The 27,357-nt window shown below is 48.7% G+C and overlaps 1 protein-coding gene across 1 annotated transcript in view; it reads left to right on the forward strand.

Annotated features, from left to right (window-relative positions):
- LOC137544584 (schlafen family member 13-like) overlaps positions 1–21,689 on the forward strand; it is a 63,048-nt gene extending 41,359 nt beyond the window's left edge. The window contains exons 5-6 of the mRNA XM_068265682.1: positions 190–904; positions 20,832–21,689. Coding sequence (XP_068121783.1) covers positions 190–904; positions 20,832–21,657 — 1,541 coding nt within the window. The 3' untranslated portion in view covers positions 21,658–21,689. The remainder of the gene's footprint in view (positions 1–189; positions 905–20,831) is intronic.
- Positions 21,690–27,357: the final 5,668 nt, after the last annotated feature.

Consider the following 27,357-nt stretch of genomic DNA (forward strand, 5'->3'; position numbering starts at 1 on the left):
CTCAACCGCTGGCAACAAAAGTGAGTGCACCGCTAAATGAAAAATGTCAGAATTTTGCCTGAAGGACGCAAGAAACTGAAGCTAGAAAGGGTAGATATACTATTTTTGGCCATACAGTAAGCATTATTGCATTAAAACAGCTAAAATATAAATGTGATATTTAGTAACAGATTCTTGTTTACTGTGCAGGTTTGGATGGAGGTGCGACTATCAGACCAGAAGGCTTGTACTCCATCCTCAAAGAGGAGCACCCAGAGCTGGAGGGCTTGCTACAACCTCTGATATCAGGTGCAGCAGGAATAGTGATTGTGTCCAGAAGCTGGGCTGTGGATCTCGAGTTTCCCAGAAACCCAGATGTTGTATGTGATGCTCTGGTACTGATCCCTGGAGAACATCCCAAACTGTACTCAGTGTTTAAAGGTGACATCTCTAAAGAGGCGTTTGCTTACTCACGTCGTACAGCCCTTGTCTTGAGACAAAAACTTGTTAACATGGGAAGTTACACCGGAAAACTCTGTGTAATACCTGCTGCACTGCGACTGAATTCTACAAATGAAAGTGCTCAGTTTCCATGGCCTGACATTATATACCCTGAGACATACCGGATGCCGGATGTGAACACCATAAATAAATTACTGCGGTCTCTTGCGATCGTCCTGCTCCATTTCAGATCATTTTTGAGTGACAAGGTTGGAATTGAATATTTTAACTTACTAACCACAGAGCAGTATAAAATACTGTCAGAGACATTGCTGAAGGGTCCTTATTTTGTGTGCGGACCACCAGGAACTGGGAAGACTGTTCTTGCTGTGAAGATGATCATGAAAATTAAAAATACTTACAACTGCTCCCCTGATGAAATACTCTACATCTGTAAAACTATACCTTTACGGGATTTTGTGAGGTGAGTTTTCTTTTCACATTTCATATATTTTATATGTATCAGCACAGTATGTGTATGTTGTTCTCAGAATCCAGCATTTGATGTGTTAATTGGCTGAAGAAAAAGACTTGCTTGTCTTTTCCTCTTTTTATAGAAAACCAGCGTAAGGTCCTGGAGCCAGGCATGAAAGAGTAAGTGGGTTACCTGGACACCTGGGTCCATGTCTGGGTTACCGTGCCACCTGGGCACATGTCTGATTTACCGTGCCACCCGGGTCCATGTCTGGCTTACCTTGCCACCCGGGACCATGTCTGGATTTCCTGCTCACCCGGGTCCATGTCTGAGTTTCCTGGTCACCCGAGTCGAGTCCATGTCTGGGTTTCCTGGTCACCCGGGTCCATGTCTGGGTTTCCTGGTCAACCGGGTCCATGTCTGGGTTTCCTGGACACCCAGGTCCATGTCTGGCTTACCTTGCAACCCAGGTCCATGTCTGGGTTACCGTGCCACCTGTGTCCATGTCTGGGTTACTTAGCTGCCCCCTAGGATCATGTCTGAGATTCTGTACAACCTGGGCCCATGTCTGGCCTACCTTGCCATCCAGGCCCATGTCTTCACTTACTTTGCCACCCGGGCCTTTGTCTGGGTTACCTGGCTACCCAGGTCCATGCCTTGGTATTTAATCACATTTTAAAGGAGTCATCAACAAAATGACTCCCCCAAGTAATACTTACCCAGGGTTTCCTCCAGCTCCTGGCAGCCGCTATGCTCTGCTCTCTGACGCTGGCTCCCGATTCCCAACAGTGCCTCACTCTACTGCGCCTGCCAGAGTGCTGCTGTCAATCACCTTCACGTGGTGCATAGCGTGCTGCACAGTTGCAGAACTGCTGCAAGACAAGAAAAAAGAGAGAACAAACCAGTTTATGCTGCTCAATACTGCATATTTATTGAAAATTATGAAACCATACACAGCTTATTATGCAAAAAGTGTCAGTGATCATCTAATGCCTAATTATTGAACTGTAAATACAGTATAAAGTGCTGTCCTGTCGTGGACAATGTGATCTCGACTATGAACTAGTGCAAGATCCATTTGGCTGGGATGCTCATCCGGATTTCGGGTATCCGGGTAACTCGAGTATCCGACCATTTTTACCCTATCCGGTCGGATCCAGATTCCAGATAGTTGGGCAGATATCTGGATAGCTATCTGCAGATAGTTTCACCACCGACCCGGATATCCGCGGATTTCTGCCAGATACCCGGACCTGGATTACAGGTTCAATAGCAAAAAGGACCACCATCTCGTCTTGCAGGGATTTTTCTTGCAGACATTTGTAGTATGTCAAAAGCAAGCTCACATACCTTGGCCAGGAATTGAACCTAGGTCCACTGCGTGGTGGGCAGCTATGCTCACCACTATACCAACAACCACACACACAGCAAAGGACAGCAAAGGACAGCACTTTGAAATCTAGAAGATTCCAGGGCAAGGGTGGGAAGGATGAAAAGCTAGGTGGCCATGCAACCATTCCTGTTAACCTAAAGCTTACTTATAGACAGTCATATGAGACACATGCCGGGTGCAGGGCTGTGTGGTGAGTGATCATACAGACAGTCATACGTGACACATGCTGGGTGCAGGGCTGTGTGCTGCTCCCATTTTACATCATGTGGATGTTACTTTTCCGTTTATTGTGGAAGTAGAAGCCTCCGACGTAGGAGTGAGGGCTGTACTGTCTCAATATTCTGGAACTCAGGGACGGTTGCATCCATGTGCATTCTTTCCCCGCAAGTTTTCACCAGCGGAAAATAATTATGACATCGGCAACAGGGAACTTTTGGCCATAAAAATGGCATTTGAAGAGTGGCGACATTGGTTGGAAGGGGCGGAGCATGTGATTACGGTGTACACAGATCACAAGAATCTGGAATATATTGAAGGTGCAAAGAGGCTCAACCCAAGACAAGCTCGGTGGGCACTCTTTTTCTCTCGATTCCGATTCATAATCACATACAAGCCTGGTAATAAGAACATTAAGGCCGATGCACTGTCCCATTGTTTTGAACCCGAGACAGTCCAGCCCTCCCTGTTAATATTTTGCCGGATCACATAGTGGTAGCAGCTACGGAGCCCATGGAGGATCTGACAGTCACTCTGCAGCCATATCAGATTGAAGCCCCAGAGGGAAAGCCAGATGCATTGGAAGGCTGGCCTAACTCGTGTAAGAGAATTTGGTCGTTGGTAAAAGTTAATCGGGAGAGAGCATTTAATGTGCAAAAGAGACAGGTAGATAGAAAGCATTCACCTGAGTGGGATTTTGCCCCAGGAGATATGGTATGGGTCTCCCCACATGCCACATAGCATTGAGACAGCCTTCAGCCAAGTTGGGGCCGAAATATATCGGTCCATACCACATTACAGAAAAAATAAATGAGGTGGCTTACAGGGTTGCTCTCCCAGCTACCATGAGGGGTGTAAAGTCCTTCCATGTGTCCTTACTTAAACCACTGTGTATGCGGATTCCTCTCCCCCCCCCCCCCCCCCCCGTGGTTATTGATGGAGAGTCAGAATATGAAGTGGAGGAGATTTTGGATTCTCGTAGAGTACAGAACTCTGTACAGTATTTGGTCCACTGGAAGGGGTATGGTCCTGAGGAGATGTCATGGGTCCCAGCTCATCATCTTCATGCTGAGGAATTAAAACAGCAGTTTCATTCATCACACCCTGAGAGCGCTTCGGGGGCGTGTCCGGAGGCCACGCCTCAAGGGGGGGGGGTAATGTTAGGAATATTGTTACCTCTGCAGCGGGGAGCGGCGCGGCCGCCGCTCCCGCGTCTGACGTCACGGCGGATCCCGCCGCGTCCTCTCGCTCATCTCTTTCCGGCAGAACAGGTCTCTCCAGGGTGCATCAGGACAGGATAGCGCACGCGCGCACCAGGAGACAGGACCTTTATGCATTGAGGAGGCGGGTCAGCTGACCTTCCGGTCAGCTGACAGTGATGGGCTGACTTTCTCTGCTGATTGGCTGAAATGCGCTGGGCGGAACTTCTGGATTGCCTGTTTGTATTTAAGACCTGAGCTGTCAGTAGCTCATTGTCTGCTGTTGCTGATACTTTGCGGTTAAGCTCTCAGACCTTAGTCAGTTCCTGGTGTGTTTGATCCGGCAGGACTCCGGGGATTCACACATAGCTTAGGATTATTATTATCTATTGTAATTGTAACTACTATATTGTATATCCTTATTGTGTATGAACCTTGCCTGAACTCTCGACTATTCTTCTGCCTTCTGATTCTGTACCCTGCCTATCTGATTGCTGCCGACCTCGGCCCGACCTCGACCCTGATATTGCCTCCTGATTCTGTACCTTCGCTCATCTGATCTGTTACCGACCTCGGCTTGTTTACTCACTACGTATTTGTCTGACGATATTGGACCGCTACCTGACCGACCTGTCACCGACATAGCCTGTACGACCACTGTATTTAGTGATAGTCCCTACAGCCAAGGGCTATCACATAGGAGTACTCCTGTGTTATACTGTGCACAAAAACACATGTGATCACACTCTGAATAAAATACTGACTACTGTGCTGTTAGATTTATTACTGATCATTACAGGAATCAGGAGATTCTTCCTCTATTACACATTCTTCATGCACAATCTGAACATCTATCAGGCCCTAGGCAATGTGACTGTGGGTGCAAGTAAGAGTGATGTGCAGGTACTCTGCAGGGGAATGAGGAGATTCCTCCTCTATTACACATTCTTCATGCACAATCTGAACATGGATCAGGCCCTAGGCAATGTAACTGTGGGCACATGTAAGAGTGATGTGCAGGTACTCTGCAGGGGAATGAGGGGATTCTTCCTCTATTACACATTCTTCATGTACAATCTGAACACGGATCAGGCCTTGGCAATGTAGCTGTGGGCTGTAGCGATTGGTGTTAGCAAACTGATGTCTGATTATTGAGTGATCTGCAGTATCACCAATAATCCAGACACTATACCTGATTATGTAGTGATCTGCAGAATCACCAATAATACAAATATAGCAACACACAGAAGGAATACAATGTATAGTGCTTGGTGCAACAGTAGAACTTGATAGATTCAGCTATACCTCACCAGAGGAGCTGGTGGGTACTATCAGTACAGAGGCCCTCACCAGATTTCAGGGCTCTCTGGTGGGGAGGCGAGGTCAGACAGGCAAGTTCGGCAACAGACAGGTATAGTAACAGTACAGAATCAGATAGCAATAGGAAGGTGGTTATACAGGCAAAGTCGGCAACTGGATCAGATGGGCAGAAGTACAGAGTCAGAAAACGAGAGAGAGGTCAGAGGCAAGCCAGAGTCATACACAGGTATCAATGAGAGTAATAACAATAATATTCCTATCTAGTGTGAAATCCCCGGTTTCCTCCCGGATCAAAGCACACCGGATCTATCTAAGGTCTGAGCGCTAACACGTAAGTATTCGCAACAGCAGACAGGTTGCGAGTGAATCCGAGAGGCTTAAGAAGCAGAGGAGACCCAATTGGCATGCCCACTCCTCTGAGCCAATGAGGAGCGGCGGACGTCTCCTCTGACGTCAGCCGCCCGGCTGGTTAGCTGACGCGCCTCCTCCCTGCATAAAGGTCCTGTCTGTGCGCGCGCATGCGACAATGCAACCCTATGTGCGGCTGACAAACCTGTCCTCGGCGTGCTAGACGCCGGAGACACGGGTGACACGCTAGGCACAGGAATGGAGGCAGCTGCAGAGGACGCCATACTGCCCGCAGCTGCTTCCTCCATGTTTATTACATGGGCACATGTAAGAGTGATGTGAAGCTACTCTGCAGGAGAATGAGGGGATTCTTCCTCTATTACACATTCTTCATGCACAATCTGAACATGGATCAGGCTCTAGGCAGTATAACTGTGGGTACATGTAAGAGTGATGTGCAGGTACTCTGCAGGGGAATGAGGAGATTCTTCCTCTATTACACATTCTTCATGCACAATCTGAACATGGATCAGGCCCTAAGCAATGTAACTGTGGGTACATGTAAGAGTGATGTGCAGGTACTCTGCAGGGGAATGAGGGGGTTCTTCCTCTATTACACATTCTTCATGCACAATCTGAACATCTATCAGGCCCTAGGCCATGTAACTGTGGGTACATGTAAGAGTGATGTGCAGGTACTCTGCAGGAGAATGAGGAGATTCTTCCTCTATTACACATTCTTCATGCACAATCTGAACATGGATCAGGCCCTAGGCAATGTGACTGTGGGTACATGTAAGAGAGATGTGCAGGTACTCAGCAGGGGAATGAGGAGATTCTTCCTCTATTACACATTCTTCATGTACAATCTGAACATGGATCAGGCCCTAGGCAATGTAACTGTTAGTACATGTAAGAATGATGTGCAGGTACTCTGCAGGGGAATGAGGGGGTTCTTCCTCTATTACACATTCTTCATGCACAATCTGAACATCTATCAGGCCCTAGGCAATGTAACTGTGGTACATGTAAGAGTGATGTGCAGGTACTCTGCAGGAGAATGAGGGGATTCTTCCTCTATTACACATTCTTCATGTACAATCTGAACATGGATCAGGCCCTAGGCAATGTAACTGTTAGTACATGTAAGAGTGATGTGCAGGTACTCTGCAGGGGAATGAGGGGGTTCTTCCTCTATTACACATTCTTCATGCACAATCTGAACATCTATCAGGCCCTAGGCAATGTAACTGTGGTACATGTAAGAGTGATGTGCAGGTACTCTGCAGGAGAATGAGGAGATTCTTCCTCTATTACACATTCTTCATGTACAATCTGAACATGGATCAGGCCCTAGGCAATGTAACTGTTAGTACATTTAAGAGTGATGTGCAGGTACTCTGCAGGGGAATGAGGGGATTCTTCCTCTATTACACATTCTTCATGCACAATCTGAACATGGATCAGGCCCTAAGCAATGTAACTGGGGGTACATGTAAGAGTGATGTGCAGGTACTCTGCAGGGGAATGAGGGGGTTCTTCCTTTATTACACATTCTTCATGCACAATCTGAACATCTATCAGGCCCTAGGCAATGTAACTGTGGTACATGTAAGAGTGATGTGCAGGTACTCTGCAGGAGAATGAGGAGATTCTTCCTCTATTACACATTCTTCATGTACAATCTGAACATGGATCAGGCCCTAGGCAATGTAACTGTTAGTACATGTAAGAGTGATGTGCAGGTACTCTGCAGGGGAATGAGGGGATTCTTCATCTATTACACATTCTTCATGCACAATCTGAACCAGGTTTATGGGTGATAGACAACACCTCTGTGTTCAATGTGCACAACATTTTAAGTGGATTCCCTGCAGCTCTTTGGGGAGTACATATGTAGAGTATAGTACTACTGTGTAACTTCATTTGTAGTCGCCTACCCAAGATTTAGGGCAGTAAGAAGAAAAGGATATCCCGCTACACTGTGGTGAGGGTTAAAAGGATCTCTCCAACTTTATTTAACACATCAGTGGATACAAAGAAAACAGCTCACGCGTATCGGAGCTCTGCATGGCTCCTTAATCATAGCTAACATCAAGCAACTAGACACAGGTTTAAATAGTCAGGTGCCCGCCTACAATTTACAACCCCCTATAGTCTAGAGTATAATAAAATTATTAATGTAATAAAGAAGTATTTGCCAGTTCTGCACTCGGACCCCGGGCTACGCACAATTTTGGGGGAAGGTTGCAGTTTTTCTGCACGTCGGGCTCCTACTTTGGGGACTCGCCTTTCTCCCAACCTTTTCACCAGTTCCCACCTGGTTGGTGCATAAAGGCTCTTTCAAGTGTGGGTGCAGCACATGTAGATACTGCCATGTCCACGACCAGACACGAGAGATTATGTCAACCACCAAAAAAGTTTGATATCAAGCAGTATATAAATTGTAACTCCAGTAATGTGTATTTGATCTCGTGTGCTGGTTGTGGACTGCAATATGTGGGTTGCACCACACGTCCTTTGCGTCAATGGATCGCAGAACACTAGAATGGACCTGCTAGATGCCTCAGAAATGAGGTGTAACGATTGGTGTCAGTAGGCAGAGAGAATCTGATTATTGGTGATCTGCAGTATCACCAAGAATGCAAATATATACCTGATTATTGATGATCTGCAGAATCACCGATAATACAGATATATTACTAACCTCTGGACACCTACGTATATAATAGTGTTTGGTGTAACAGTAAGACTTTGAGAGACACACCTAAAGAGCAGGTGATCTTAGGCAGTATGGGCAATACTGCCCTAGAGAGTACAGGAACCTTCCCACAGCTTGAGACTTTCCAGGGGGTGGAGTCAGGCTGGAGGTAGGAAGGACCAGAGAGTGAGTGACACCTAAAGGTGGATGTCACTATCTGATCTGGAGACTATCTCTTAAGGGGAGAGATAGCTCTCGAGGTCGGGCAAGCCAGGTCGGCAACTCACGGACAGACAAAGTACAAAGACAGAAGGCTGATTCGGTATGCAAGGCAGGCAGGGTTTGGCAACGGAGTATCAGATGTGCAAGGTACCGAATCAGAGATCAGAGGAGTAGTCAGGAAAGCATGAAGTCATAACAGATATCAAACAATGCCTAGTCTGGGTGTGAGGTCCTTGGTCTCTACACCCTGGAACTAGTCTGATGTATAACAGAATGATAACACAAGTTCCCTAGTCTGGGTGTGAGGTCCGTGGTCTCTACACCCTGGAACTAGTCTAACATATAACAAAGCAATTACAAGTAATCTGGCTCAGTGTGAATTCCCAGGTCCACCTGGTTCAAACACACTGTTGGATCTGACTAAGGTCTGAGTGCTTCCACGTAGTGTTAGCAACGGCAAACAACCAGCAACTGGCAAGCAAGCTGTATATATAGTTGCAGGACTCTGCTGCCCCGCCCGAACCACTCAGCCAATCAGGAGTCCAGCAGGAATCAGCTGATCGTCCTGATCAGCTGATACATCTCCTGCTGGTATAAAGGTCCTGACTTCTGGCCCGCGCGCGTGTAGCTCTCCATCCAGGTGCATTAGAGATCCCAGCCGACCAGACGCCCGCTGCTGCGTGCAAACCACCGCATTGGACGCGGAAACAGCCGCCTTGCTGCCAGTACATGCGGCGGCTTTTCCGTGATCTATTACAGTATCAGACGCATGCTGCTGCATACAAACCACCTCACTGGACGTGGAGCCAGCCGCCTTGCTGTCAGCACACGCGGCGGCTTTTCCGCTTTCTCTCACATGAGGCCTATGTTTCTCAGGTCTCCAGTGTATCTAAACACTTCTTGAATGTACATGGGGGTAATATGAGGGACTTTAGTTTTCAGGGAGTGGAGAGAATAATTTGTTCATCTAGAGGGGGAGAAATGCATAGGCTCTTGCTCAAGCGAGAGGCATTATGGATATGGAAGTTGGGTACACCTGTACTGGCGGGTCTTCATTCTAGATTGATCATCAGTCTAACCTATGATGTTAGGATATAACCCCCATACCAGCTGTCATTCCATTTCCATCTTTTGCTACATCCTCCCTCTCTCTGTCCCTTCCTACATCCTTCCCCTCCTTTCCCCTCCTCCTTCCTTCCCCTCCTTTCCCCTCCTCCATCCTTCCCCTCCTTTCCCCTCCTACATCCCCCCTCTCTCCGTCCCTTCCTACATCCTTCCCCTCCTACATCCTTCCCCTCCTTTCCCCTCCTCCTTCCTTCCCCTCCTTTCCCCTCCTACATCCTTCCCCTCCTTTCCCCTCCTCCTACCTTCCCCTCCTTTCCCCTCCTACATCCTTCCCCTCCTTTCCCCTCCTCCTTCCTTCCCCTCCTTTCCCCTCCTACATCCTTCCCCTCCTTTCCCCTCCTACATCCTTCCCCTCCTTTCCCCTCCTCCTTCCTTCCCCTACTTTCCCCTCCTACATCCTTCCCCTCCTTTCCCCTCCTCCTTCCTTCCCCTCCTTTCCCCTCCTACATCCTTCCCCTCCTTTCCCCTCCTACATCCTTCCCCTCCTTTCCCCTCCTACATCCTTCCCCTCCTTTCCCCTCCTACATCCTTCCCCTCCTTTCCCCTCCTCCTTCCTTCCCCTCCTTTCCCCTCCTCCTTCCTTCCCCTCCTTTCCCCTCCTCCATCCTTCCCCTCCTTTCCCCTCCTACATCCCCCCTCTCTCCGTCCCTTCCTACATCCTTCCCCTCCTACATCCTTCCCCTCCTACATCCTTCCCCTCCTTTTCCCTCCTACATCCTTCTCCTCCTTTCCCCTCCTACATCCTTCCCCTCCTTTCCCCTCCTCCTTCCTTCCCCTACTTTCCCCTCCTACATCCTTCCCCTCCTTTCCCCTCCTCCTTCCTTCCCCTCCTTTCCCCTCCTACATCCTTCCCCTCCTTTCCCCTCCTACATCCTTCCCCTCCTTTCCCCTCCTACATCCTTCCCCTCCTTTCCCCTCCTACATCCTTCCCCTCCTTTCCCCTCCTACATCCTTCCCCTCCTTTCCCCTCCTCCTTCCTTCCCCTCCTTTCCCCTCCTCCATCCTTCCCCTCCTTTCCCCTCCTACATCCCCCCTCTCTCCGTCCCTTCCTACATCCTTCCCCTCCTACATCCTTCCCCTCCTACATCCTTCCCCTCCTTTCCCCTCCTACATCTTTCTCCTCCTTTCCCCTCCTACATCCTTCCCCTCCTTTCCCCTCCTCCTTCCTTCCCCTACTTTCCCCTCCTACATCCTTCCCCTCCTTTCCCCTCCTCCTTCCTTCCCCTCCTTTCCCCTCCTACATCCTTCCCCTCCTTTCCCCTCCTACATCCTTCCCCTCCTTTCCCCTCCTACATCCTTCCCCTCCTCCTTCCTTCCCCTCCTTTCCCCTCCTCCTTCCTTCCCCTCCTTTCCCCTCCTACATCCTTCCCCTCCTTTCCCCTCCTCCTTCCTTCCCCTCCTTTCCCCTCCTACATCCTTCCCCTCCTTTCCCCTCCTCCTTCCTTCCTCTCCTTTCCCCTCCTACATCCTTCCCCTCCTTTCCCCTCCTACATCCTTCCCCTCCTTTCCCCTCCTACATCCTTCCCCTCCTTTCCCCTCCTCCTTCCTTCCCCTCCTTTCCCCTCCTACATCCTTCCCCTCCTTTCCCCTCCTCCTTCCTTCCCCTCCTTTCCCCTTCTACATCCTTCCCCTCCTTTCCCCTCCTACGTCCTTCCCCTCCTTTCCCCTCCTACATCCTTCCCCTCCTTTCCCCTCCTACATCCTTCCCCTCCTCCTTCCTTCCCCTCCTTTCCCCTCCTACATCCTTCCCCTCCTTTCCCCTCCTCCTTCCTTCCCCTCCTTTCCCCTCCTACATCCTTCCCCTCCTTCCCCTCCTTTCCCCTCCTACATCCTTCCCCTCCTTTCCCCTCCTCCTTCCTTCCCCTCTTTTCCCCTCCTACATCCTTCCCCTCCTTTCCCCTCCTACATCCTTCCCCTCCTTTCCCCTCCTACATCCTTCCCCTCCTTTCCCCTCCTACATCCTTCCCCTCCTTTCCCCATCCTCCTTCCTTCCCCTCCTCTCCCCTCCTACATCCTTCCCCTCCTTTCCCCTCCTACATCCTTCCCCTCCTTTCCCCTCCTCCTTCCTTCCCCTCCTTTCCCCTCCTCCTTCCTTCCCCTCCTTTCCCCTCCTCCATCCTTCCCCTCCTTTCCCCTCCTCCTTCCTTCCCCTCCTTTCCCCTCCTCCTTCCTTCCCCTCCTTTCCCCTCCTACATCCTTCCCCTCCTTTCCCCTCCTACATCCTTCCCCTCCTTTCCCCTCCTTCCTTCCTTCCTTCCTTTCCCTCCCCCTAACTATTTGTTCTGCAATTCCTTTCCCCTTTATTCCTTTCTGCATCTCATTTACATTCACTTATACAGATATAGCCTCAGATGTCATTGTTTGATGTCCATACTATGTGGTTGCATAAAGGTGCTTTTTGTAATATGACTCTTGATGTTTTTTCGATCTTGCCACTAGAGGGTTTTTTAACCTTTTTTGTACACACTGGCATAACCATTTTAAATGTGTCTTGTACTGTCACTTTAAGAAAAGTAACAACGCCCATTGTAGGCGGACACCTGACTATTTAAACCTGTGTCTAGTTGCTTGATGTTAGCTATGATTAAGGAGCCATGCAGAGCTCCGATACGCGTGAGCTGTTTTCTGTGTATCCGCTGATGTGTTAAATAAAGTTGGAGAGATCCTTATAACCCTCACCACGGTGTAGCAGGATATCCTCTTCTTCTTACTGCCTGAAATTGATGCACCTGGATCCCAGGCTCCCGTTGGTTACGCTGGTGGTTACCAGCGTAACCAAGATTGGGTAGTGTTACTACTAGTGTTGGGCGAACATCTAGATGTTCGGGTTCGGGCCGAACAGGCCGAACATGGCCGCGATGTTCGGGTGTTCGACCCGAACTCCGAACATAATGGAAGTCAATGGGGACCCGAACTTTTGTGCTTTGTAAAGCCTCCTTACATGCTACATACCCCAAATTTACAGGGTATGTGCACCTTGGGAGTGGGTACAAGAGGGAAAAAATTTAGCAAAAAGAGCTTATAGTTTTTGAGAAAATCGATTTTAAAGTTTCAAAGGGAAAACTGTCTTTTAAATGCGGGAAATGTCTGTTTTCTTTGCACAGGTAACATGCTTTTTGTCGGCATGCAGTCATAAATGTAATACACATAAGAGGTTCCAGGAAAAGGGACCGGTAACGCTAACCCAGCAGCAGCACACGTGATGGAACAAGAGGAGGGTGGCGCAGGAGGAGAAGGCCACGCTTTGAGACACAACAACCCAGGCCTTGCATGAGGACAAGAAGCGTGCGGATAGCAATTTGCATTTTGTCGCCATGCAGTCATAAATGTAATACAGATGAGAGGTTCAATAAACAGGGACCGGAAACGCTAACCCATCACAGATGTTCATTGTTCATGTTACTTGGTTGGGGTCCGGGAGTGTTGCGTAGTCGTTTCCAATCCAGGATTGATTCATTTTAATTTGAGTCAGACGGTCTGCATTTTCTGTGGAGAGGCGGATACGCCGCCGATCTGTGACGATGCCTCCGGCAGCACTGAAACAGCGTTCCGACATAACGCTGGCTGCCGGGCAAGCCAGCACCTCTATTGCGTACATTGCCAGTTTGTGCCAGGTGTCTAGCTTCGATACCCAATAGTTGAAGGGTGCAGATGGATTGTTCAACACAGCTACGCCATCTGACATGTAGTCCTTGACCATCTTCTCCAGGCGATCGGTGTTGGAGGTGGATCTGCACGCTTGCTGTTCTGTGTGCTGCTGCATGGGTGTCAGAAAATGTTCCCACTCCAAGGACACTGCCGATACCATTCCCTTTTGGGCACTAGCTGCGGCTTGTGTTGTTTGCTGCCCTCCTGGTCGTCCTGGGTTTGCGGAAGTCAGTCTGTCGGCGTACAACTGGCTAGAGGAGGGGGAGGATGTCAATCTCCTCTCTAAAGTCTCCACAAGGGCCTGCTGGTATTCTTCCATTTTGACCTGTCTGGCTCTTTCTTCAAGCAGTTTTGGAACATTGTGTTTGTACCGTGGATCCAGAAGGGTATAAACCCAGTAATTGGTGTTGTCCAGAATGCGCACAATGCGTGGGTCGCGTTCAATGCAGTCCTAGGCCGAAGAGGTCATAGCCTAGGGTCACAAAACCTGTTTATTGGGCAATTTCAATGGTGGCGAGTCTGACGTACATAAATCGCAGCAATGGCCGTTAGCAACGTCTGAATCTCACGAAATGTCTCATGCAGGTAGAAGACATATTGTTAGACTTGGGCTCCAAAGATGGGTTCCCTACATCTCTGCAAACCAGAGTTACAGGGCTCCAAATTTGGTAAAATCCCCCATAGGCTTTCATTGGGCCTCCTATTTACAGTTCCAAAATCTCACATCTTTTCAAAGGGCAATTACTCAGCAGTGGCAAATTTTCTAGCATTGTAGGGACCCTTAGGGGGAACATGACTGGTGAGTTTCGGGCCCCTAGGCCGAAGAGGTCATAGCCTAGGGTCACAAAAACCTGTTTATTGGGGCTATTTCAATGGTAGTGATGGTGACGTACATAAATCGCAGCAATGGCCGTTAGCAAAGTCTGAATCTCACGAAATGTCTCATGCAGGTAGAAGACATATTGTTAGACTTGGATTCCAAAGATGGGGTCCCTACATCTCTGCAAACGAGAGTTACAGGGGTCCAAAATTGGTAAAATCCCCCATAGGATTTCATTGGCTCCCTATTTCACTTTCCAAAATCTCACATCTTTTCAAAGGGCAATGGCTCAGCAGTACCAAATTTTCTAGCATTGTAGGGACCCTTAGGGGGAACATGACTGGTGAGTTTCGGGCCCCTAGGCCGAAGAGGTCATAGCCTAGGGTCACAAAAACCTGTTTATTGGGGCTATTTCAATGGTAGTGATGGTGACGTACATAAATCGCAGCAATGGCCGTTAGCAAAGTCTGAATCTCACGAAATGTCTCATGCAGGTAGAAGACATATTGTTAGACTTGGATTCCAAAGATGGGGTCCCTACATCTCTGCAAACCAGAGTTACAGGGGTCCAAAATTGGTAAAATCCCCCATAGGATTTCATTGGCTCCCTATTTCACTTTCCAAAATCTCACATCTTTTCAAAGGGCAATGGCTCAGCAGTACCAAATTTTCTAGCATTGTAGGGACCCTTAGGGGGAACATGACTGGTGAGTTTCGGGCCCCTAGGCCGAAGAGTTGATAGCCTAGGGTCACAAAAACCTGTTTATTTGGGCTATTTCAATGGTAGTGATGGTGGCGTACATAAATCTCAGCCATGGCCGTTAGCAACGTCTGAATCTCACGAAATGTCTCATGCAGGTAGAAGACATATTGTTAGACTTAGATTCCAAAGATGGGGTCCCTACATCTCTGCAAACCAGAGTTACAGGGGTCCAAAATTGGTAAAATCCCCCATAGGCTTTCATTGGGCCTCCTATTTACCGTTCCAAAATCTCACACCATTTCAAAGGGCAATGGCTCAGCAGTGGCAAAACTCACCAGTCATGATCCCCCTAAGGGTCCCTACAATGCTAGAAAATTTGGTACTGCTGAGCCATTGCCCTTTGAAAAGATGTGAGATTTTGGAAAGTGAAATAGGGAGCCAATGAAATCCTATGGGGGATTTTACCAATTTTGGACCCCTGTAACTCTGGTTTGCAGAGATGTAGGGACCCCATCTTTGGAATCCAAGTCTAACAATATGTCTTCTACCTGCATGAGACATTTCGTGAGATTTAGACTTTGCTAACGGCCATTGCTGCGATTTATGTACGTCACCATCACTACCATTGAAATAGCCCCAATAAACAGGTTTTTGTGACCCTAGGCTATGACCTCTTCGGCCTAGGGGCCCGAAACTCACCAGTCATGTTCCCCCTAAGGGTCCCTACAATGCTAGAAAATTTGCCACTGCTGAGTAATTGCCCTTTGAAAAGATGTGAGATTTTGGAACTGTAAATAGGAGGCCCAATGAAAGCCTATGGGGGATTTTACCAAATTTGGAGCCCTGTAACTCTGGTTTGCAGAGATGTAGGGAACCCATCTTTGGAGCCCAAGTCTAACAATATGTCTTCTACCTGCATGAGACATTTCGTGAGATTCAGACGTTGCTAACGGCCATTGCTGCGATTTATGTACGTCAGACTCGCCACCATTGAAATTGCCCAATAAACAGGTTTTGTGACCCTAGGCTATGACCTCTTCGGCCTAGGACTGCATTGAACGTGACCCACGCATTGTGCGCATTCTGGACAACACCAATTACTGGGTTTATACCCTTCTGGATCCACGGTACAAACACAATGTTCCAAAACTGCTTGAAGAAAGAGCCAGACAGGTCAAAATGGAAGAATACCAGCAGGCCCTTGTGGAGACTTTAGAGAGGAGATTGACATCCTCCCCCTCCTCTAGCCAGTTGTACGCCGACAGACTGACTTCCGCAAACCCAGGACGACCAGGAGGGCAGCAAACAACACAAGCCGCAGCTAGTGCCCAAAAGGGAATGGTATCGGCAGTGTCCTTGGAGTGGGAAAATTTTCTGACACCCATGCAGCAGCACACAGAACAGCAAGCGTGCAGATCCACCTCCAACACCGATCGCCTGGAGAAGATGGTCAAGGACTACATGTCAGATGGCGTAGCTGTGTTGAACAATCCATCTGCACCCTTCAACTATTGGGTATCGAAGCTAGACACCTGGCACAAACTGGCAATGTACGCAATAGAGGTGCTGGCTTGCCCGGCAGCCAGCGTTATGTCGGAACGCTGTTTCAGTGCTGCCGGAGGCATCGTCACAGATCGGCGGCGTATCCGCCTCTCCACAGAAAATGCAGACCGTCTGACTCAAATTAAAATGAATCAATCCTGGATTGGAAACGACTACGCAACACTCCCGGACCCCAACCAAGTAACATGAACAATGAACATCTGTGATGGGTTAGCGTTTCCGGTCCCTGTTTATTGAACCTCTCATCTGTATTACATTTATGACTGCATGGCGACAAAATGCAAATTGCTATCCGCACGCTTCTTGTCCTCATGCAAGGCCTGGGTTGTTGTGTCTCAAAGCGTGGCCTTCTCCTCCTGCGCCACCCTCCTCTTGTTCCATCACGTGTGCTACTGCTGGGTTAGCGTTACCGGTCCCTTTTCCTGGAACCTCTTATATGTATTACATTTATGACTGCATGCCGACAAAAAGCATGTTACCTGTGCAAAGAAAACAGACATTTCCCGCATTTAAAAGACAGTTTTCCCTTTGAAACTTTAAAATCGATTTTCTCAAAAACTATAAGCTCTTTTTGCTAATTTTTTTTTCCTCTTGTACCCACTCCCAAGGTGCACATACCCTGTAAATTTGGGGTATGTAGCATGTAAGGAGGCTTTACAAAGCACGAAAGTTCGGTTCCCCATTGACTTCCATTATGTTCGGAGTTCGGCCATGTTCGGCCCGAACCCGAACATCTAGATGTTCGCCCAACACTACACGTGACCCGTTCGGCCAATCACAGCGCTAGCCGAACGTTCGGGTAACGTTCGGCCATGCGCTCTTAGTTCGGCCATATGGCCGAACAGTTTGGCCGAACACCATCAGGTGTTCGGCCGAACCCGAACATCACCCGAACAGGGTGATGTTCTGCAGAACCCGAACAGTGGCGAACACTGTTCGCCCAACACTAGTTACTACCCAAGATTTAGTAAAATTGATTTCATGAGCAAAACAAGTTTAAAAATCATATAAAATTAGTACAGGAGCTGACAATAGTTGCATGTGTTCAGTCAACGCTCAAATGCACTTGTTTGGGGGAGATGAGAACAAGTTTGGGGACAAAAAATTGTTGATATCAACAAGAAGTTGAAAGTTGAAAGTCACCCAGGATTACTATAGAAATTTTACCACACAGGAATTGGAGAATTCCAGCAGAAAACTGATGTAAGGATAGGGAAGAAGAGCCAGGCAGCTGATAGAGGACTGCATTATGGAGGTGACAGGGGGGCTATAGACAGCATGGATTACAAAGGATGGGAGAGAGGGAATGGGGGCGAGTGGAGCATCTATCAGAGAGGAGAATAAGGATGGGAGAGAGGGAATGGGGGCGAGTGGAGCATCTATCAGAGAGGAGAATAAGGATGGGAGAGAGGGAATGGGGCGAGTGGAGCATCTATCAGAGAGGAGAATAAGGATGGGAGAGAGGGAATGGGGGCGAGTGGAGCATCTATCATAGAGGAGAATAAGGATGGGAGAGAGGGAATGGGGGCGAGTGGAGCATCTATCATAGAGGAGAATGCCCACCCCGCCACTATATCTGCACTAGAGATGTAGCGAACATCACATTTTTCGTTTGCGAACAGCGAACGCGAACTTCTGCGAATGGGCAAACCACCATTGGCTTCAATGGGCAGGCAAATTTTAAAACCTACAGGTATTATTTCTGGCCACAAAAGTGATGGAAAAGTTGTTTCAAGGGGTCTAGCACCTGGACTGTGGCGTGCCAGAGGAGGATCCATGGCAAAAGTCTCTGGGGAAATTACGTATTTGACACAGAGTAGGGTTATACGGGGACAGGCAAAAATGGCGCACAGCGCCAATAGTGTCAGAATGGTGCTGCACTTAAAACGATATTTATCGTTTTATATGTCAAGTTTTTTTTTTGCAGGGATCGGGCTGGAGAGGCAGCGGGCAGTGGGCTGGCAGCGGAGTCAGGGTGGAGAGGCAGCGGGCAGTGGGCTGCAGGGGCAAACGCAGGATTTTTAAGGGGGGGGTTCCTGAAAGGTCCAGAAGCACGTATGTCCCCGAGTGCTTCCGAATACAGGTGGCTCCATACTGCCCATGCACAAAAGTGCGCTGGCGTATTACGGAGCTGCCTATCTTTGGGACACGAGTGTTTCTGAGGGCTTCTGGTAGCAGCAAATGTGAACGGGGTACAGCGCTGGAACAACTCCCCAAGAGAGGAACAGGAGATAGACTTAGTTTGGACAATTCAGTGGAATATGCTACATAGTGTCACATACAACAAGCGATACCCATATGATGCAGGGATATATGCATCTGCGGAAGATGTCAGCGCTACATAAATACTAAATAATAATATTTTGCCTCACCAGGATTGCACTTTTATTTAGCTTTCCTGTATGGCAAGAAGACACAGCCAGCCAGCACTAGGGAAAGAGGGAAACAAAGGTGAATGAAGGAGGCTGCTGCACACCAAGAGTGCTTCTGAGCGTTTTTCAAATCAACAGTGATTTGAAAAGCGCTTGACTAATGTTACCCTATGTGGGTGTTCCCACAGCAGCCTTGTGATTTTTTCAAAATCGCAGGTATACTGCATGTAGCATGTTTTTGAGCAATTCATTCAAAAATCGCTCTGAAAATCACTTCACAAAATCACACTCACAAATTGCTAGCGATTGCTATTGTCATTTTGGCGTTGCACTAGCCCAGAGAGAGGAGTGTAGAAATTGAGAATAGCCTGAGATGGAGCAGAGAACTTATCTGTATTGCAGTCCCACATCAGACAGGCTACTTGCCTGTAATCGGACTCCTGTCCCTGTCAGTCTCTCACACAAGTCAGAAAGAAGCCCTCCTGGAGTCTAGGGACTGTCAAAAACTTTTCAGCTTGTTAAACACCTTACCCACACATGCAGTCATTATAACAATGGGGAGAGACCAGACAGATGTTTGCCCACGGACCCTGAGTCCAGGCAAGCTCTGCATCATGCTGTGCATATTTACCAGCTTGCCTGCACTCTAATTTCATCATGTCTGACACTTCTGTGCTGTGGAGAGTCCAGGACTCCATAATCAACATTCTCTCACTGCAGGCTGCATCTTCTTGTGAGGGAAGCTGGGCTGCCTCTCTCATTCTATTAGCTGGAGGGAAGCACCAGAAGTAAGAAGGGAGGGAGAATGAGGCTGTTTATATTATGCGGGCTTCCCTGGCTGAATACACAGCTCAGTGCAGGGGGGAGGTTCCAGACACCCGGAATAGCCCCCTCAGTTCGCCAGTGGGCTGGCAGCGGGGTCAGGGTGGAGAGGCAGCGGGTAGTAGGCTGGCAGCGGGGTCAGGGTGGAGAGGCAGCGGGTAGTAGGCTGGCAGCGGGGGTCGGGCTGGAGAGGCAGCGGGCAGTGGGATGGCAGCGGGGGTCGGGCTGAAGAGGCAGCGGGCAGTGGGCTGGCAGCGGGGTCAGGGTGGAGAGGCAGCGGGCAGTAGGCTGGCAGCGGGGGTCGGGCTGGAGAGGCAACGGGGTGGAGGGAGTAGGATTAGGTAGCATTGGTATACATTACCTCGTTCCGGCCGGCGATCGCTCCTTCACTTCAGAGCTTGCACGAGTCCTGCATCCAGCCAATCACCATGCGGAAACTGAAGCCGCATGGTGATTGGCTGGATGCAGGACTCGTGCAAGCTATGAAGTGAGGGAGCGATCGCCGGCCGGGACGAGGTAATGTATACACATGCTACCTAATCCTACTCCCTCCACCCCGCTGCCTCCCCAGCCCGACCTCCTCTGCCTGACTAGCTCCCTGAATTTTTCAATGGCGCACTGTTCCGCTGTTTTATAAAACGCTATTTACCGTTTTAATGTATATACATTAAAACGGTAAATAGCGTTTTATGATCGGCAGAACGGTGCGCCATTTTTTACTCTGCACCATTTTTGACTGTTATACTCCCTAAAGGGCAGAAATCACATTACATTACATTTCTACAAATAATGCACTGGAGTGGTACTGTGCCCGCAACTTAATGTGACCACAATAGTAGTAGTGTACACACAGCTGTGGGTGTCAGTGGGCTGTGGAGTGTCACACACAAAAAACAAACAAACAAACAGGAGATCGATGTGCTAGCCCTCAAAAGGGCTGTTTGGGGTGCTTTCACAGCAAGTGAGGAAAAAGGATACAGGCCTAGCTAATGCTTTCCCTACCTATCTGCAGCAAGTCAGACCCTGCTCTCACTATGCAGCCGAGCAATATGTCCAAAATGGCCGGCGCAACTGCGTTTTTTATAGGGGGTTGGGATGTCCAGGAGGGGGTGCTAGCTGATTGACTGCCATGTGTCTGCTGAATGTGAGGTAAGGGGTCAAAGTTTGGCTCCATGATGTATAGTCAAACATGCCATGTGTTCACCATCTGCCGCGAAGGCAAACAGCCAATGTTCGCTGGGAACTTTCTGCCGGTGAACAGTTTGGGCCATCTCTAATCTGCACTCACCTCTAGGGATAGGAGTAAAGTGTAGCCCTAGCCTTTCATCCTAAGCCTGCTCTATCAGCATATATTCCATGCCTAATCCGTAACAATAACACATTTTATTACAAGGTCATTTCTGAATAATGGAGAAGTATGACATTTTTTTTGAGAAGTGTAACTTCTTTTCCTTTTTGTAATGACTGTTTGTTTTATGTTTCAGGAGACAAGTCACTTGTGAGGTTGGGACATTACTGGACTTTCTGTACGGAGAGCATTCAAACATTAAACACATTGTTGTTGATGAGGCGCAAACCTTTGAGCGTAAATACGGCGACTGGTTTACAAAGGCAAAAGAAATGGTTGGTGAAACCCGCAGCTTGTACATTTTTCTAGATCCTTTCCAGTCAGGACAAACAACATATGAAGGCCTACTACCACCAGTGCAGGAGTACAATCATAAGATTTTGTACAATATAATCAGAAGCCCAAAAGGCATCTTTGCACACATACCTGACCTGATGAAGGGAACCATTACACAAGCAGAACGCATCAATGACTTTGTTGTACAACAATACAGATCCCCTGAAATGGAGAGGAATCTAAGGAAAACTGAGGTCAGTTTTTTGAGAGGCATCGTGGATGGATGCAAGTGTGCTCATGACGTAGCAGGATTGTGGGATTTGAAGGAGGGCATTCAAAGTCTTCCTGAACTAGTTGAGTTTTTGTGGGAAAGTTGCAAGAAATACCTTTCTGAGGGATATGCACCAGGAGATATCGCTATTTTGTTTGTCACATCAAAACGTGCAGACATGTCACTTCTTAAACAAGAGATGGAAGAACAAACAAAAGAAGAGTATTTTGTCACAGCAGCTCATTTCTCTGAAGATCGCATTGTTGTTGACAATGTTCATGAGTTTGCTGGCCTCGAACGCAAAATTGTGTTTGCAATAGTTCACGTTTGGGCGGATCCTGGTAACAGTAATGAACCATTGCTTTGTGCTGCCTCTCGTGCTACAGCAAAGCTACACGTTATAGATTTTATTTAGGAGGATTGACTCAGACTCCTCAGTTTGTGAAACCCCCGACTCAGAATCGCTCTGACTCCCCGACTCCACAGCACTAATGAGGATAGAGGCAGTGGCGTAGCAAAAGGGGATGTAGAGGTTGCAAACACAGCGGGGCCCTTGGGCCGGAGGGGGCCCACCCTCACCCTCAGTATTAGCTTTTCATTGGTCCTGTGCTGGTAGTAACTAGGGATGCTCGTTTGGTTTGATTTCTGATCGGAAATTGCATTTCCGCATCGGAATGCGGAAATCGGTAATACAAGTGCACTAGGCGGATTTACGCCAGACTTTAACATTGATTTTTGGTCTTTTTGGAATCTTTTGTTTTCATCTTGTTCACAGTCTTCTGTTTAATAAACCCTGAAAATTGTGTGTCTAGGACCTATGCGGGCTGTGCTATTAACCGCTAAAGTCGGTGGCTTTTGACTGTAATGTAAAATGCAGAAAATCCTCATTATCCGATATGCAGTAATTTTAAGCCAATCAGAAGACTCAGAATGAATAAACCAATCAAAGAATGTGGATTTAGGCGGAAATTTCAGCATTCTCTGATTGGTTTATTCATTCTGAGTCTTCTGATTGGCTTAAAATTACTGCATATCGGATAATGCGGATTTTCTGCATTTTACATTACAGTAAAAGCCACCGACTTTAGCGGCTAATAGCACAGCCCCCTTTTCTGGCTGCCATATAAGTTCTGCCTCTCCGCGCCTCTCCGCGCGCACGTGCGTCATTCTGAACCTTGGTGGAATATCAGTCCCAGCCACACCAGCACTGTCTTGCAATGTCTCTGCTGACCCATGCGCGGGGTTGGTCGCACCGCTATCAGCACAGGCGGCGGCCTCCCCGCGCTGGGTCAAAGTGTCCGCAACAGGGCCATGCGCGCTAACCGCCGCTGTCAGACGCGGCGTTTTCTCCGCGTTCCGCCATGCCCTCCATGGAAACAGCCGCCTCACGCTGAGTAGAGGCGGCTGCTTTTCCGCGTTTCCTCACAGTACCCCCCCTCCCCGAGGAGTGGACTCCGGACAGCTCCTTCCTGGCTTTTCAGGATGTAGAATGTGGAATTCCCTTTTCAAGTTGTCCGCATGCATGCGACAATCAGGTACCCATGACCTTTCCTCAATCCCATACCCCTTCCAATGCACCAAGTACTGCATCGAATTCTGTACTACACGTGAGTCTAAAATTTTCTCTACTTCGTACTCAGGTTGGTCATCTATCATCACAGGAGGAGGAGGAGTGGGACCCACATGGACTGCTGGCTTGAGCAGCAGTCAACTACACATGGAAAGATCTTACGCCACGCATGCTGGCAGGAAGATCAATGGCATGAGTAACATTGTTGATCCTTCTAGCCACCGGAAATGGACCAACAAACCTGGGGCCCAACTTGTCTAAGGGCTGTTTCAGGGTCAAGTGACGTGTGGACACCCATACTCAGTCTCCTGGTTGGAATCTCCACTCTGAAGAGCGTCTTTTGTCAGCTTGACCCTTTTGACTCTGAAACGCCTTTTCCAAACTATTTCTCACTGTCCACCAAATGTCTTTAAATGACCTTTGCCAGGCCTCCAGAGCTGGAAACGGAGTGGAGGCCACTGGCAATGGGGAGAATTTGGGCAATCTTCCAGTCACTACCTGGAACGGAGAAAATCCAGAGGAAGAACTTTTCAGATTATTTTGTGCAAATTCTGCGAAGGGCAGAAATTTGACCCAGTCATTCTGCGCCTCTGCAACGTAACACCTCAAAAACTGCTCCAATGACTGATTGACCCTCTCCGTCTGACCATTGGTCTGTGGGTGGTAGCCCGACGAAAACGACAGCTTCATGCCCATTTGGTGGCAGAATGCCCTCCAGAATCTAGATACGAATTGGACTCCCCGATCTGACACTATGTTTTCCGGAATGCCATGCAGCCGGAAAACGTGGATGATGAACAAGTCGGCCAATTCCTGGGCCGAGGGGAGTCCTTTCAAGGGCACAAAATGGGCCATTTTACTGAAGCGGTTGACTACCACCCAAATGACCGACATGCCCTCCGACCTGGGAAGCTAACCCACAAAATCCATGGACAAGTGGGTCCGCGGCTTCGGGGTGGGTAAAGGCTGCAACGTACCTACAGGTGCCAGCCGGGAGGGCTTGCTTTTTGCACACACCGCACATTCCCTAACAAACTCTTTGCAGTCTGCTGCCAGAGAAGGCCACCAAGCACACCTGGCCACAAGATCTTGCGTTCTAGACGCCCCAGGGTGTCCCGCATTCTTGTGTGACTGGAACATCTGCAAAATCCGGAGACGGAATGGCAGAGGCACAAATATAACCCCTTCAGGCTTACCCTCAGGGACATCCTGCTGAAAGGGACTCAAGGTCTCTGTCCAGTCTTCCCAAGTCTCCGTTACCGCTAGCACCAGTTTTTGTGGGATAATGGTCTCTGGGGCAGAAGGCTGTGCTGTCTCCGGCTCAAAGCATCTGGACAGGGCATCTGCCTTAATGTTCTTGCTGCCCGGAGTGTACGTAATTATAAATCTGAACCTCGAGAAGAATAATGACCATCGAGCCTGACGGGGATATAATCTCTTAGCCCCCTCGATGTATTCCAAATTTTTGTGATCAGTGTATACTGTAATCGTATGTTCTGCTCCTTCTAGCCAGTGACGCCACTCTTCAAAGGCAAGTTTAATGGCCAGGAGCTCTCTGTTGCCTATATCGTAGTTTCTCTCTGCCGGAGAGAACCTACGAGAAAAATAGGCACAGGGGTGTAGTCTTCCCTGCAACCCTGACAGCTGAGACAGCACAGCCCCTACCCCGACCTCCGAGGCGTCTACCTCAACAATAAAAGGAAAAGAGGTGTCAACGTGTCTCAGGATGGGTGCGGAACAAAACAAATCCTTCAAAGTGGAGAATGCATACAGAGCTTCAGGAGACCAGTGGGTGGTATCTGCCCCTTTTTTTTAGCAAACTCAAAGCCCATAAAATTAGCTGCAGAGCCAGAATCAACAAAAGCTTCAGTGACCTCGGTTTTATCTTCCCATGTAACTGTACAAGGAAGAAGCAACCGTTTATCTTCTAGGGGTAAGAGTCGGGTGCCTAGGGTGTTACCCCCTACAACTCCTAGGCGGTAGCGTTTCCCGGCTTATTAGGACAGTTTCGTACTCTATGCCCCCCTTCAGCGCAATACAGACACAGTTGTTCGGTCATTCTCCGTCTTCGCTCCACTTGGGTCAGTTTTGACCGACCAATCTGCATCGGCTCGGGTGGAGGCAAGACAGGAGAAGATGAGACAGGAGGAGATGGAGTCACTAGGGGTGCAGCGTAAGACATCAACCTGACACGGTGACTGCCCCTGGTCTGCCTCTGATGGCGTAGCCTGCGGTCGATTCGAATGGCCGATGAAATGGCCTCATCGACTGTTTTGGGCTCAGGCTGACTCAGCATCATATCGGAGACCTCATCAGACAAGCCTGACAGAAAACAATCTAACAGAGCATAGGTGTCCCACCTGGCTGAAACTGACCACCTCCTAAATTCTGCTGCGTAATCTTCGACCGGACCCTTGCCTTGACGCAAAAATTTGAGCTTCCACTCAGAAGTCGAGGCAAGATCTGGGTCGTCGTAGATTACTGCCATGGCTTTAAAGAATTCCTCCACATTGGTAAGGGCTAAATCTCCGGTGGGCAAACTGTACGCCCATGTCTGGGAGTCGCCGGATAACAATGTTTTAATAAATGTGACCCTTTGGGCCTCGGTTCCTGAGGATCGGGGTCTCAACTCAAAATAAGTTAACACTCTACTCCTAGAATTACGGAAGTCAGATCTGTGGCCAGAAAACCGTTCAGGAACAGGCATATGTATGTCTATACTAGGAGGGGATCGCACCTCATCCACTGCCGTCTGGAGGGTTTGTACAGACCCTGATAGGGCATCAATTAAGGCTTTATGATTACCCAGTACTTGATTGATGTTATCCACCGAAGTGGCAAGTACACCCAGAGGGTCAGCGTGTGCGTCCATCTTGTTTTTGGTCTGGCGTTCTGTAACGATCGGTGTAACACAGAGAGGGTCTGATTACCGGTGATCTGCAGTATCACCGAGAATGCAGATATATACCCGATTATTGATGATCTGCAGTATCACCGATAATCAGATATATCTCTAACCTCTGGACACCTGAGTAACTAGAGTGTTTGGTGCAACAGTAATACTTTGAGAACAGCTCTTAGAGAGCAAGTACAGAGCAGTATGGAGTACTGCACAGAAGTACGTTCCTTCCGTTAGCCTGGACTCTCCTGGGGGAGGAGTCAGGCTGAGCGTAGGAAGGACAGAGTGAGAGTGACACCAATGAGGGAGTGTCACTAACAGATCTGGGAACTGCCTCTAACAGTAAGGCCAGTTCTCGAGGTCGGACAAGCCAGGTCGTTAACACACAGACAGATCAGGTACCAAATCAGGAGACAGATGCAGAGTAAACGGACAAGCAGGGTTCGGCAACAGGAGATCAGAGATAACGAGGTACAGAATCAGAAGGCAGATGCGGAGTCTAAGGGTGAGCCGGGGTTCGGCGACAGAGTATCAGAATAGCAAAGTACAGGATCAGAGTTCAGAAGAATAGTCAGGCAAGCAGAAGGTCATAACAGATAATACAATTCCTAGTCTAAGGTGTGAGATCCTTAGCCGTCAACACCTAGGAAACTGTCTAAATAATTACAGCTAATGTCACAGAACGGACAGGGTCTGAGTGCTACCACGTAGTGATCACAACGCCAGACACCAGAGGAATGACCAGCCTCCAGTATATATACACAGACACTCTCCAGCACCTCCCTAAGTGCTGGACCAATGAGAGGAAACAGAATTGTCAGCTGACCAGCTTGGTCAGCTAACCTTTTTCTGGCTGCCATATAAGTTCTGCCTCTCCGCGCGCACGCGCGTCATTCTGAACCTTGGTGGACTATCAGTCCCAGCCACACCAGCACTGTCTTGCAATGTCTCTGCTGACCCATGCGCGGGGTTGGTCGCACCGCTCTCAGCACAGGCGGCGGCCTCCCCGCGCTGGGTCAAAGTGTCCTCAACAGGGCCATGCGTGCTAACCGCCGCGTCTGTCAGACGCGGCGGTTTCTCCGCGTTCCGCCATGCCCTCCATGGAAACAGCCGCCTCACGCTGAGTAGAGGCGGCTGCTTTTCCGCGTTTCCTCACACTCAGTTTATGATTGCTCTGACTCAGACTCCTCAGTTTATGATTGCTCTGACTCAGACTCCTCAGTTTATGATTGCTCTGACTCAGACTCCTCGGTTTATGATTGCTCTGACTCAGATTTCTCAGTTTATGATTGCTCTGACTCAGACTCCTCAGTTTATGATTGCTCTGACTCAGACTCCTCAGTTTGATTGCTCTGACTCAGACTCCTCAGTTTATGATTGCTCTGACTCAGACTCCTCGCTTCATGATTGCTCTGACTCAGACATCTCAGTTTATGATTGCTCTGACTCAGACTCCTCGCTTCATGATTGCTCTGACTCAGACTCCTCAGTTTATAATTGCTCTGACTCAGACTCCTCGGTTTATGATTTCTCAGACTCAGACTCCTCGCTTTATGATTGCTCTGACTCAGACTCCTCAGTTTATGATTGCTCTGATGCAGACTCCTCGCTTTATGATTGCTCTGACTCCTCTAATTTACATGCTG

Source organism: Hyperolius riggenbachi, chromosome 2 (genome assembly GCF_040937935.1).
Source record: "Hyperolius riggenbachi isolate aHypRig1 chromosome 2, aHypRig1.pri, whole genome shotgun sequence".
Taxonomy (NCBI): domain Eukaryota; kingdom Metazoa; phylum Chordata; class Amphibia; order Anura; family Hyperoliidae; genus Hyperolius; species Hyperolius riggenbachi.